Source organism: Triticum aestivum, chromosome 6B (assembly GCF_018294505.1).
Source record: "Triticum aestivum cultivar Chinese Spring chromosome 6B, IWGSC CS RefSeq v2.1, whole genome shotgun sequence".
Taxonomy (NCBI): domain Eukaryota; kingdom Viridiplantae; phylum Streptophyta; class Magnoliopsida; order Poales; family Poaceae; genus Triticum; species Triticum aestivum.
Window position 1 is genome coordinate 398926246 of NC_057810.1, and position 14118 is coordinate 398940363.

The 14118-nt window shown below is 44.4% G+C and overlaps 1 protein-coding gene across 1 annotated transcript; it reads left to right on the top strand.

The window, feature by feature from the left end:
* Positions 1-8148: 8148 nt before the first annotated feature.
* LOC123134165 (uncharacterized) lies at positions 8149-11322 on the top strand. The gene is made up of 6 exons (XM_044553472.1): positions 8149-8317; positions 9242-9414; positions 9511-9624; positions 9729-9791; positions 10174-10289; positions 10552-11322. Exons 2-6 carry the CDS (start codon positions 9282-9284, stop codon positions 10567-10569), a joined length of 444 nt encoding a protein of 147 aa, XP_044409407.1. The 5' UTR covers positions 8149-8317; positions 9242-9281; the 3' UTR covers positions 10570-11322.
* The last annotated feature ends 2796 nt before the right edge of the window (positions 11323-14118 follow it).

The window sequence follows — 14118 nt, forward strand, 5'->3', positions numbered from 1 at the left end:
GGTGATCATAAAGATGCTCTACAGGTATCTCCGAAGGTGTTTGTTGAGTTGGCATGGATTGAGATTAGGATTTGTCACTCCGAGTATCGGAGAGTTGTCTCTGGGCCCTCTCGGTAATACACATCATAAGAATCCTTCCAAGCAAAGTGACTAAGGAGTTAGTTGCAAGATGATGTATTACGAAATGAGTAAAGAGACTTGCCGGTAACGAGATTGAAATATGTATGAAGATACCGATGATCGAATCTCGGGCAAGTAACATACCGATGGACAAAGGGAATTACGTATGTTGTCATAAGGTTCAACCGATAAAGATCTGCGTAGAATATGTAGGAGCCAATATGGACATCCTGGTTCCTCTATTGGTTATTGACTGGAGAGGTGTCTCGGTCATGTCTACATAGTTCTCGAACCCGTAGGGTCCGCACCCTTAACGTTCGTTGATGATATAGTGTTATATGGGTTATATGATTTGGTGACTGAGTGTTCTTCGGAGTCCTGGATGAGATTACAAACATGATGAGGAGTCTCAAAATGGTCGAGAGGTAAAGATTGATATATAGGACGATGGTATTCGGACACCAGAAGAGTTTCGGAGTGCACCGGGTAGTCATTGGGTCACCGGAAGGGGTTCCAGACACCCCCGGTAAGATTGATGTATGGGCCTAATGGGCCAAAGGAGGGGACAGACCAGCCCACTAGGGAGCTGCTAGTGTGGCCCTCTACATGTCCGGCCGGCCCTAGGGGAGGAAAGGGGAGGGGTGGCCCCTCCTGCCTTTCCCTCCTCGGGAGAGAAAGGAAAGGGGGTGGCGCCACCTCCTCCTTCCTTCCTCCCGCACTCCAATAAGGAAAAGGGGCGCCACTTGGGAGAGGCCCCAAGTAGGATTCGGCTTACTTGGGGGCGCCTCCTGGCTGCTCCCTCCCCCCCCCCACCTATATATATGTGGGAGGGGCGCCTAGCACAATTACGACAAATGCTTAGTCGTGTGCGGCGCCCCCTCCACCGTTTACACCCTCGATCATATTTTTGTAGTGCTTAGGCGAAGCCCTGTGGAGATAGCTTCACCATCACCACGCCGTCATGCTGCCAGAACTCATCCACTACCTCATCATCTTGCTGGATCAAGAAGGCGGAGGACGTCACCGAGCTGAACGTGTGCTGAACGCGGAGGTGTCGTATGTTCGATACTCGATCGGTTGGAGCACTAAGAAGTTTGACTACATCAACCGTGTTAACAAATGCTTCCGTTTACGGTCTACGAGGGTACGTAGACACACTCTCCCCTCCCGTTGCTATGCATCTCCGTGGATAGATCTTGCGTGTGCATAGAATTTTTTTTGTTTTCCATGCAAAGTTACCCAACAAGCATGTGGTTACTCATATCCCTGGAGTGCAAAATAATGTAAGTCATGTGTAAGCGAACTTTGGTCGAACGGAGGACCGTATTGTTGTGCGGATCCGATCCAGGCCGGTTAACTTTCCTACCTTGTGTAGAGATAAATTCTTATGCTCTTGAGCAACTCTCCTCCCCCCCCCCACCCACACACACACACACACACACCAGAAAAATATCCGATAGTGCCATATGAACAGTAGGAGCCCAGGCTTGAAACTATACAACTTGAAAACTATTTCATGCTAACAAAGGCCATTAGCATTATTTTTAATATAGCTAACAACTCATGTAGGATCATCTGTTAAATTCATTGGAAGTTTCTGCAACTAAAGTACATCGATATTTCATGGCCCAAACCAGTAATGCGAGGAAAGAATAAAACAAAATTGATGAACAAGCCAAAGAAAATCAATAAAAAAGGAATAAATTTTGTTAGTGCCTATTGACTTGGTGGTTCTTGAAGTCCAGGTCTATAAGTGGAATTTGCATGTGCATTTCTCATTGTGTCAGTGTGGCTCTGAACAACAATGGGGTTAAAGTTCTCTGAGGAGGACGGGGCAAGGCGTTGGTAAGCAAGAGTGCCAAGCGAAATGACGAGGAGACGTTGGGCATTGGTCGTGGAGACCGGAATGGAGCCATGCTAGTAGATAACGAAGTGGAAGACAAGCAGTGTCGTCTAGAAGCAAAGGCTCGTGCGGTGGTGATTTGGAGTGGAGCGGAGAGAGGGGAGTCGTGAGATGATTGTGTGCGTCCTCGGCAAAAAGGGAAAGTGGTGGTACGACAAAAAACAAAAGAAAAACTAAAAGGAAGGAAAGACAAAAAAATCATGCGAGGGAACAGGAGACAGAAGGAGTCAAAACACGGTCTAATGATAGAAAAAGGAACACTACTTGAGATTATCGAGAACCAAAGCAAATGAATGGAACTCCTCTCTTTCATTGATGATTCCAAATATATAGGTACACGGAGGACGCCTTGTTGGAGAGGCATCTGTATGTGAACCAGCGCGACGGTTGCCGAAATAGCATCAGTCAGCGGTTAATACAGGCAAGGATTGTCCCTTAATTAAGTATTTAATTAATCTTAACACTCCCGTAATCCATGCTTGTCCAGGTAGCATCATCATCTTGAAAGAGTCTCCTCCAAAAACCCTGTGGGAAAAATATGAGGAGTGGTGTAGAATATGTTGCTAAAACTCCTTCAAACCCAGTGGGAAAAATAAGGATAAAATGGTGCAACATATAATGGTTATTGTTTCTTTCAACTCAATACGAGAAAACCCATAGAGTTTAGAGGACAATAAATATGTCGTATATACTTCCCTAAAGACCCCGGTGGGGAAAACAGAAAGTATGACACATGATCTCATGTTGATATATCTCATTAAAAACCTTTATGAGAACCTGAAAAGTAAACTCATGAAGGAAAAAAGAGTATAATATGATGCATTCAACAGGAATAATTCAGGAAGATACTCCCCCTGATTCTTACAAAATTCGAAACCGTCAAATACCAAAACATAGAAGTTGGTAGAGACCCCTGAACAAATCAGTCATGATTTGACTTGCAAGATATGCAATATAGTGATATTGCTTATTATGTAACCTGTTCGCATCCGGGCAACACAAGAAACATTATCATTGAGATAATGGTTGGTGAATGTAGCCATGAGGTCTGTTTCGAAGACTCTTCATGAGAGGGCTACCACACCTAGTAGGAACACTAAACTTGTCTACGATCTAATATAATGGGGATGATCGATGTATCCAATGATATTGGTGTTCAGATTTCTCCGAAACTGAGAAACCAGGACAAGATGTTTCATGCCTTGGAGATGTCGAAAGATATTCTTGAGTACCAACCAACTGTGTTTGGTGGATCCAATGGCATTACAGAACATTAAGTCCCAATATCTCATTTCCATCATCTCTTGGTCTAAATAGATCTTTCTCTACGTCTAGAGAATGAACTACCATGAGAGTTATAGATGGATAAGATTTGTCCACAATGAATTTCTCCAATATATTATGGATATAGACAACATAGTATAGCATAATGTATGAATGAAGGTGCTCAAGTTGTAGTAACGAGCGATATTTTGGTTTACACAAATCCTTCATTTAAACTCCGTCGCTTAGATGATCACATGTGTCATCATTGCAGAGACACAAACATGGATAATCATCACTCTAGGAGTAATCCTTGTGTATAAGGAACTCACTATGTCGGTTGTACCATATGTACCGACAGCAATAAGTCTTATGGTGACTTATTGCTTTTACACAATGTATGTTGCGCATTGCATTTCGATTCAGAAGCGAGATTCCATCGGGAATTAATCATATGTGTCTAAATCTAGTTATCCACATGGATATGTGAGCACTACATCTATCAACTGCATAGATAGATGATTTTGTACTGCCAATGATATAAGTTATCGGAAAGAGATTCCACCTCTGGAGAATAGTTAGGTATCTGCGTAAACCCTTGTGCTACAATACTTGCTCTTTGTTTCACCACCTTGTTGTTCTCAATTCTGTTTCCAGAAGAAAACTGATGTAGGTATTGCTTATGAATACCTTCCCATTATTGAGCAAGATCATTTCTACCTAGATTATACCCTTTGCTTGAGTTCAGTCCGAGTGTTGTTCACAATTTGCCATGGCCATGGTCTTTGGATCTGAATCACTTGAAAGGTTTTTTCAATCTAGTTGAGGAATGTATGTCGACAATTGTAGACTTCCGGTTATATGTTTCTCCAGAATCTATATATCAATATATAGTTGATGGAAATATCGTTACCCATAGTGACTGCTCGCGATTTCCCAATGCTATTGAGTCAGGTATTCCGATGTCCCGGTCATTTTATGCACTATGACCTGGGTTGGTGGAGGTTTCCCGTCCACTGGGTGTATACTACCATCAGGTGTCTGTCAACATGAAGTTGACTTGCATTTACTGATTCACAGGCCTTGATATCCTTGCTTGCGAGAAGCTGAATCCTGATGTGCTATTGCCGTACTTCTCCCCCTGTTGCTTTGAACGGGGAGTTGAGTGGTTTTAGTTGGTACCTCCACTCTTTCCGGCATATTTTTCAGGATTGTATGATTGTATGACACATTTATAGTCAGTAAATGAATCTGGCAGGTTATTTGCATTGTGTTGCAAATCTTCTGAACGAATGGTTCAGATCTTTGAGTACGTGGATTTGAGGCAGAAATATGTTGAACATTCCACTAATTTCCTGGCATTCTTTATGGTACTTGAAATCTCCCCCTAATGCCTGGAAATGTTCCTCATTGAATCAACATACTGGCCTTAAATAACTCCCCATGCGAGGGGCTTGAGGTATTGATGGAAATACAGTTATTCCTCACATGGATCCCAACTATATGTTGAGGGGCCAATGATGTATGTTGGGGTGGTGATATCAGTATGCAACCGAAATACCGCATATGGGAAATACTTGGTAGATTTCCATGTATCAAAGATAGAGGGGAATAATAGTATGCAGTTTGGTCATGAGCGTGTAAAATTGCATGACTCCAACGTAAAGTTGGTAAATTGCAATTCCAAAGTAAAGGTAATGCAATGAGCTTAACTCTTTGGATAAAGGATTCTACCAAACCATTTTGAGTCTAGACATTAGGACAAATTGCTAAAATTCAATCCAAGGGCCATAAAAGAAGGCACTCAGGGAGAATTCTGCAATGTTATCCATTTGATTTGCTTGAAATTGATGTCAGGATAATGAGCCGATGGTTTTGTGTGAATAAAGCACACACTTAAGACCATCATGTAGATATGTCTTTTAGAACCATGGAATACCAGAATAGTCTAGTCAATAGATGGGAAGAGCCACTTACCTCAACTTGATGCATTCAAGGAGTCTGAGTGGTTCAGCGGTGTGCGAGCCTTAAAATTAGCTTCCCTGTGTCACTTGTAGTGCACATAAAATCCAAATGGTGTTAGAATTTAGCATCATAATAATGATAAACTATTGGAATTGCTGATAGTTTCGGTTTCAATCCAATGTCTCGATGACCAAGATGAGTATGCCAAGTTTTTCATGTACAAGACATTTTGGAAAACTATCTTGGGCGTAACATATGCTACGGGTTTTGTAGTATGTGTAGTACAATCCAGATGATACATAGAAAATGTGCTTGCCATATCCGTTGCATATGGTAAAGAGAATGTATTTCTCTTTCTTGTCAGCATAAGTTTCGCTATGTAAACCATTTTGACAAATATATCTATAGCTTAGTAGGGTACGAGTTAAACTTGGGAAGCAATGAAGCATCCTGACGTTACTCGAGTACCCACAAGGATAGTAAATATGACTCACGTTGAGCCAACAAATACCTCATCGCATCTAGCGATTTTAAAATATCTCCTTTCTCTCAATGAGAGTGGAAACATTGGACTTCCCTGAGTATAGAGTTTGTGGTGCATATGCCCACAAGGCACATATCATTTTTTATCGGATTGACTCTCGTAGAAATCTATATATAGACATGAAGATTCTCAAGAAAATCACCGTCGGATATATAGAATACATACAAATGAATTTGTATCAAAGTGCTGATACAGTATATTGTGATATACAATATATGATGACAACAATAATCATGTTCTTATGAGAACATCATAAATGGACATAAATAAATAGATCACTAAGAAGACTAAGGGACTAAATGTATAGTCTCCAAACATGTCGGTTGATGCATATTCAACCATCATGCTCTCCATGCTCATAGGGTCTCGTGACAGCTTGATGGTGTCAGGTTGAGGGTTTGAAGTGAGTTTCAAACCATTACCCTTGAGCGCATCTGCATCCCGGTGGCGTGGCTTGGATTGCACGCGCTATCCCATGGGATGAAAGACTGATCTTGATGTCCATGACCCGCTTAAGTAAGTTGTGGCCATAGAGGGCAAGTGCCTTAAATTGTTAGCCATCGATTACTTATAGCGGCAAGCCAGAGATAATTAATTTACAAGAAGTAAACTAAAAACCATCATGGTTTTGTAATAAGAATGCAAAAATTTGACTCAAGTGTATAACTTGAAAATTCTCAACCTCAATTGTGGGAACATAAACACATGGGCAGTAGATCATACAGATCTCACACTAATAGAGATAGCCTACACATGGGCAGTAGATCCAACTCATCACCTTGTGTTTTCCTAATATAATGAGGAAGATGTTATTGTCAAAATTTTACAAGTTTGTTGTGCGGGAGAAATCAACCACGACCGCTGTGACATGTTCATAAAGAATGTCAATGTGGTAAACACATAGAACATATCATTCCCGGTGAAAAAACCGGTAATTTATTTATATTATAGATTGCGTAATATAAATATATCTTGATGTTGCAAAATTAATAGATTTCAAGAAGGTGGCTCGAAATCATTAGTGTGAATCTCAAATTGCTAAGGATGACACCTTGAATTTTGCATACGTATTTGCAAAAATTGAAAATCTCAATTGCAAATAGACGTATTAATCTCGACATGTAGTGAACATGGAGATACATACATTCCGGAATACATCATACTCAACAGAAATACACTACTATTGTATTGAATAGTAATGAAGTTGCAAACTTGATGTTCAAGTGAAAAACTTGAATTGTATAGACCTCAAATTAAATGAGATAATCTTGTATCAAGTTGCAAGATAATTCAGCGGGGTGAATTACTATTTTGCGAGAGAAAATTAATCTCATTTGAAGTGAGATTGTTTTGCAAGAGAAGAAAGTTCTCAATCGCAAATCAGTACTCTAGAGGTACTAAATTTATATTTGCAAGAGAAAAAAATCTCAACTGCAAATAATAGATGTAATTAATCTCTACACGTGACAAACATGGAAATATATTACATCGCTGATGAATTCTTGAATACATCCATTGTACTCGACAGAAAAATAATAAACCGGTCTAGGACAGACTAAATACTGCTAGAACTACTGTTATACAACTAAGTTGCTGATAAGCTGAACTAGGACTGGACTAATAGTGTAGAGATCAAGCAAATAGCAAATAAACAAACAGCCACGGTACTGTTGGTGCCATGATTCCCTGCCGATGCACATGGCCTTGTAAAGGCGGTCATACTAGTCAATCTAAAAGATAAGGAGAGAGACCAGGGAAAGAAATCCCATGCAACTCATCCCCAATCCTTGCGAAGACACAACCAGGCGGAGAACACCAGGTCGGCCGGCATCATTGGCGGCGAGCGAAACTCCGCGCTCGTCCTCACATGAAGAACCACTGGGGAGATGGGAGCCCGAGCGCCGCGGGCTCCGCGTGCCGGAGCAGCCGGAGTGGTCGTTCGACGGCTGGCTCGCCAGCGGGACGCCGAGCGCCAACAGGCGGCGGCGAACCACTGGGCGCGGAGAAGACGAGGAGTGGCAGGGGAGCCGCGGCCCGTGGAGGACAGCATACGCGGGTATCCTGGCGGCACGAAGGCGAGCGCAACTGGCGGCAACATTGACGACCGCGAGGGTCGGAGATAGCAGCGGTGCGACCTTGTGCGCGTCGTCGTTAAGGACGACGATGTCGTTCCCCGAAGGCGGAACTGCTTCAACATGGGCGACCGGGTCGACACCACTGCGTAGCCGCGTCGTGGCGTGCGCCAGCCAACGCACCTGGGCGGCCTTGCCGTCGCTGCCCATAGCCGCCGCAACGGACATGGCTGCGGGAAGTGCTGCCGCCGCTGCGAGGCGTGTCTCCGCACGCTGGATGCCAGAAGCCGCGGGCGCGAGCACCCCGGTCTGTGAAGAGCGGCTGTACGCTGAGCAGTGGTAGGCGTGGTTGCGTGCACCGCATGCGTTGAAGCCGTGCAGGGAGACATTTGCTGAGATGGAGCCATGGTTGCCCAGGACAGTTCCGTTGTACTATTGCCATAAAAAAAGGTAAGAACATTCAGAATTGACGAACCCGCTGGTGCTTACTATTCTTGATTGAGTCGTTCAATCTTTGATCAATGGATCTCAACTCCCCTGTTCTTTCTTCTTGGGTCCGAATAACTGCCACACGTGCGGTATGGACGGGAACCCGCCCGCACGCCTCGTGTGGCATGGATGGGAACCGGCCCGCACGACCACGTCCGCGCGCACAAAAGCACGGCCCGCACGTCCGGTGTGTGGCAACCCCGCCCGCACTGCCCCGTCCGGGCCAGACGACCCGCTGCCCGCACGACCCAGCCGTTCCCGGCCTCTGATCCATCCCCTCTCCCGTCTGCCGCCATCGTCCCCCACCTCTCGAACCCCGACCTCCGTCGCCGGCCTCTCTGTTTGCCATGGCAACCAGAGCAGATCCGTAGGGCACTCCCACCGCAAACCACACCCCAACCCTCCCCACCCCCAGCCCCACACTCCAACCCAGCCCTCCAGAGACGATCATCTAAAACCAGGTGAAATCTCCCGATCTCATCCTTCTCATCCTTAAGGCTGAAAATCTCCCGATCTTGTACTGGGTCCATGCTATAGGGGTAGAACACTGCATGGTTTAGTGTATATTCGCAATTGCCAGGCAAAATACACCAGATCTGTCATGTACTATGTTTGAGATTAACTTAAGTTCCTAGTTTAATTGACGCAAGTAGTTGGGTATGAAATGGATGAGTAGGAATCCCTAAAAAAGGACAGGAAGGACAATTTTTGGAATGAAGGGGGTGGGAAAAATTAATTGCCACTTGTGTATAACGACAGTTGCCACCTTTTGTTGTCAGTAGCTGCCACCTATTTTGACCTGTTGCTTGCCATCCCTATCTTCTATGTGCAAGCAGTAGAAGAATACAATTCTTGTGGATTGTTGATTCCTTCTTGTTCATGCAGTGATTGAGAACACACCAGAAAGAAGCGAGACACGGAAAGAATGAATCACAAAGATGGCGCTGATGCTTGGGGTTCTCAAAGGCCAGAAACGCCCCCTTGGGATGCATCAGAGTATAGTCAACTCATCTCTGCAGGGCCGGTGCTGCCACTACTAGAACACTATGCAGGCATAGGTATGATGCGTGATAACAAAAGAAGAGAATAGTTGCCATCTTCGCAACGATGAAGATGACATTCTACTTATGTCGTACACTGTCATTTTTTCGCAGGTTCTTATGACCAAAACACTCTTAGGGGGCCCCCGTGGCAAGTTCAGTCACAAGGCGCTAACACTGACAAATGTACGGGCAGCCAACTTCAACTAGCTAGTATGGCTAATCAAGGTAATGCAAAACGAAGAAAGAGCACATGCTGCTATGGACATGAAAAATAAACATGCAAAAAAACTGGCAAAAGGACTCACGAGTTATCACGGGTGAAAATGCAGAGTCTTCATGCAGCACGTGGCATCAGGCAGCACCCATATACCTGCCATCGACGTCATACACAGGTGAGTCCATAAAAAAAGTGAAGTTGCGGATGCTCAATTAGCAGAAGGAGCATAGTTGACAACTACAATTGCCATGACTGGACATCTACAATTGCCATGAATTAAAAACTACACTTGACATCCCTGGACAATTGTTGTTGCCATCCCTGGACACTTGCAGTTGCCATGGAGGAACAACTACAGTTGCCATGCCAGTGCAACTACATTTGCCATGCCATGGCAACTGCATTTGCCATGAAGGAACAACTGCGGTTGCCATACTGATGCAACTACAGTTGCCATGCCAGTAAAACTGCAGTTGCCACATCAGGGGCAACTGTAGTTGCCGTGCTAGCACAAACTACATTTGCCATGAATTGACCAACCACTACTATGCTTACAGGTTATTACGCTGGTGGTAACCCGGCATACGTCTCGTGGCAAGCTTCACAAATTGCAGGTGGAGCACATCATTTTGGTCTCACAGCCACACAAGATGGTCAAATGCAGCACAACAAGGTAAGGAAAAAACTGAACCACAAAAACAGCACTACATTTGTTATTTGTAGTTATTTGTAGGAAAAACAATAGTTGCCATGTTTGTTGAACAGTAGCTGCCATGACTGGACAGCTACAACTGCCATACATGTCCACGCGCAGACTCACGGCTTGCTGTTTGAAATGATGTCATGCCAAATCACTCGAAGATGGTGTGATCCATTGCGATACAGATGTTATTCAAACAAAAATCTTACTCTCGTACCTGTTTTTTCTATTACAGGGCCTACAACTACAGTGAACAGCGGCGCGGGGACATCTACTGTGGGGAGCTCTGAGCGCACGGAAGACGCGTTCCACCAGCCAGCAGACAATCATGCCACAAACAATTTTGAGTCAGAGTCGGGAATGGCAATCATTCCAGCAATGCCAACAAGCACCCCTTTGAACACAATCACTGCCAACACTCAAGTAGATGGAACTGCCGCCGATACTGAAGTGAATGATGAAACTGACGACGACGCACAAGGGGATGAAGATGGTGCACAATCAGAGATCATGGTACCTCAGCCACCGTACATTGGGCAGAGATTTGAATCATTCGAAGAAGCAAAGGAATACTACCGGACATATGCAAAGTTCCATGGATTTGCGGTCAACACCGAGTACCATATGAAAATTAAGAAAACTAACGAGTACAGCAGAGATGAGATGAGGTTCCACAAGGCACGGAGGAACAAGAAGGGGAAAGGTGTTGCGCCTGTTGTTCCGGAACGAAAGAGAGGTATCATTCTCAAGACTGAGTGCCCTGTCCGGTGTAAGCTAAACGTAGATGGAGGACAGTGGGTGGTCAATGAGTATTTTGACGAGCACAACCACCAACTCATAAAGAAGTTTGACCTGGTAAAATTTCTGACCACCCACAGAGGGTTCACCCCCGTCGAAAGGCAATTCGTAAAGCTGCTACATGATTGTAACGCCGGTCCATCAAGAATGGTACAGATACTATCTCTCATCCACAGCAAAAAGGGGACTCTGAGTAGCATGCCGTACATACCAGCTGACGTCACAAACCTACAGGCCAAGTACCGTAGAGAGAGCAGGTTGGCAGACATAGAGGCCACAATGGCCTACTTCGATGAGAAAGCGAAGGAAGATCCAGATTTCTTCTACAGGATAAGGTTGGACGATGTGGACCGTGTCAGGAACATGTATTGGGTGGATGGTGCTGCAAGGAGAGCCTACAAACATTTCCGAGATTGCATTTCATTCGACGCGACGTACCTCACCAATATGTACAAGATGCCATGTGCTCCGTTCATAGGAATAAATAACCACAATCAGTCGTTGCAGTTCGGTTGCGGCCTCGTCCGGAATGAAGACACGGATGGGTACGTTTAGCTGTTCAAGACCTTCTTAGAGTGCATGGATGGACTTGCTCCGATGAACATAATAACAGACCAAGATTTCAGCATGCGTGCAGGCATAGAGGAGGTCTTTCCGTTGGCAGTGCACAGGCACTGCAGGTGGCACATTATAAAGAAGGCTGAGGAGACGCTAGGACCGTTCTTTGCTGACCGTCCAGAGATGCACAAGGCATTCGAGCTGTGCGTGGACCACAACTTGACGGTGGAGGAGTTTGAAAGGAGTTGGATGGCCATGACTGAAACACATCAAGTCCAAGACAACGAGACTCTTGTTAGCCTGTGGGAGAAGCGAATGTACTGGGTGCCGGCCTACTTCATGTAGTGCTTCTTCCCCTTTCTGCAGACTACGCAGCGCAGTGAGGGGTTCAATGCTGTTTTGAAGCGGTACGTCAGCCCTGGCAACTCATTGCTACAGTTTGCCAAGCAGTACACAGCTTTGCAACAAAAAATTCTGGGATCTGAGCTACAGCAAGAAGCTACCACAGCACTAAAGTAGCCAAAATTGCTAACGTATTTACCGATGGAGAGGCAAATGAGCAAGATATACACCAACAAGATCTTTAACAAGTAAGTCAGTTGCGTTACAGTCTTATTTGCAGAAAAAGCACCAAGGCAGTAGGTGCCTTATAGAGTGCAATGCAGTTGCCATGATATGCAGTTGCCATGTTTAATGAAATACTGTTCGCCATGCTTACTCAGCTGCAGTTGCCATGTTCAATGAAAATTCTGTTTTGCCATGCTTGCTCGGGTGCATTTTCCTTGTTGAATGAAGTGCAGTTGCCATGTTTAATGCACTGTGCTTCCATTGGGGCATGTTGGCATGCAAATGCCAATGTCAGCTGGAAAAAATGTTATATTGGCGACACATATGCTGAAATGCAGTTGCCATGTTTAATAAAATGCATCTGCCATGTTTGTTGAAATGCAATTGCCATGTTTACTCAACTGTAGATGCCATGTTTAAATAAAAGGGCAGTTGCCATGTTTTATGCAATGTGCTTCCATTGGGGAATGTTGGTGTGGAAAATGACGATGTCCAGTTGAAAATGTACTACAATTGCCATGTCTACTGTACTCCAGTTGCCATGTCTAGTGTACTGCATTTGCCATGTCTAGTGTACTGCATTTGCCATGTTCAACAAACTATATTTGCCATGTTCAATGAACTATGTTTGCCATGTTCAAACAAAATGTATTTCTATTTCCATGACAACATAGGGTGGTACAAGAAAAGAGTGCACGATAGTTTAACAGAAAACACACAAAACTTGCAGATTCCGGGAAGAAATAAAGCGTGCCAGCATGTTCATGGCTTTCCAGGTGGACGAACATACGTTCAAGGTGTGTTCTATTTTGGGCATGTCAGATTCAGAACCTGAAGACCCGGACAAAGAAAGGAACTACTTCGTCAAAGCCTCGATAGGCGAAGGCGAGTACAACTGCCAATGCTGCAAGTTCGAATGAGACGGCATTGTGTGTTGTCACATACTAAAAGTAATGGACATGAACGCTGTGACACGGATGCCCCGCCATTTCATAAGGCGGTGATGGACTTGGGACGCTGACGACGCGTTGGCGCCGCAGACAACACACGCAGTTCTGGCTGTGCATGACGAGAGACCTGAGTCAACCATGGAAGCCGTGAGGCACGTTGTGCTGACAAAGAACTATGCTGAGCTAATTGATGAAGCGTGCTAGAGTGATGAGACAACGAGAGTCGTAGAAAACACAGGAAGGCACTGAAAAGAGAGCTTGATGAGATCAAGAAGAGGAAAGCTGAGGAAGCCTTACACTGGTTTCCCCGCACATCAAGTGTGCCTTCATCCATGGGGCCATCATCTGAAAACTCGGAGATAAGGTCTGGAACAGCAAGCACACAGACCCAGGTCAGGAACCCACCCCGTTCCATCACAAAGGGTCGTCCAAGAGAGATAAGGTACAAGTCGGGATTGGAGATTCAAGCAAAACACAAGAAAACGAAGAAAGGGGCAGGCAATCCATGAGCAAAAATTGGGGCGACGTGACATGGTCCTTGTGGACATTTTGTTTTGTACCCTAGATGATGAGAATTTTTTTTAAAAAAATTGGGAGAATGACTCTTGAGGGGCATCAGAAGTGGAAGGAAAATTCATTGAGTGGATAAATGCAGTTGCCATGTTATGGGTACTTAATCTGCCATGTTATGTGTAGTTAATCTGCCATGTTATGTGTAGTTAGTCTGCCATGCTATTTTATACTAAATATGCCATGCTATTTTATACTAAATATTCCATGCTATTTTATACTAAATATGCCATGCTAGTTGTACTGGATCTGCCATTTTAGTTGTACTGGATCTGCCATGTTAGTTGTACTGTATCTGCCATGTTAATTATGTTGGATCTGCCATGTTGTTTGTACTGTATCTGCCATGTTAGCTATAA

Coding starts and splice junctions, on each gene's coding strand:
- LOC123134165 (XM_044553472.1), top strand. CDS start 9,282: ATGAATCACAAAGATGGCGCTGATGCTTGGGGTTCTCAAAGGCCAGAA. Junction 9,625..9,728: donor AGCTAGTATGGCTAATCAAG/GTAATGCAAAAC, acceptor GTGAAAATGCAG/AGTCTTCATGCAGCACGTGG. Junction 9,792..10,173: donor GCCATCGACGTCATACACAG/GTGAGTCCATAA, acceptor CTATGCTTACAG/GTTATTACGCTGGTGGTAAC.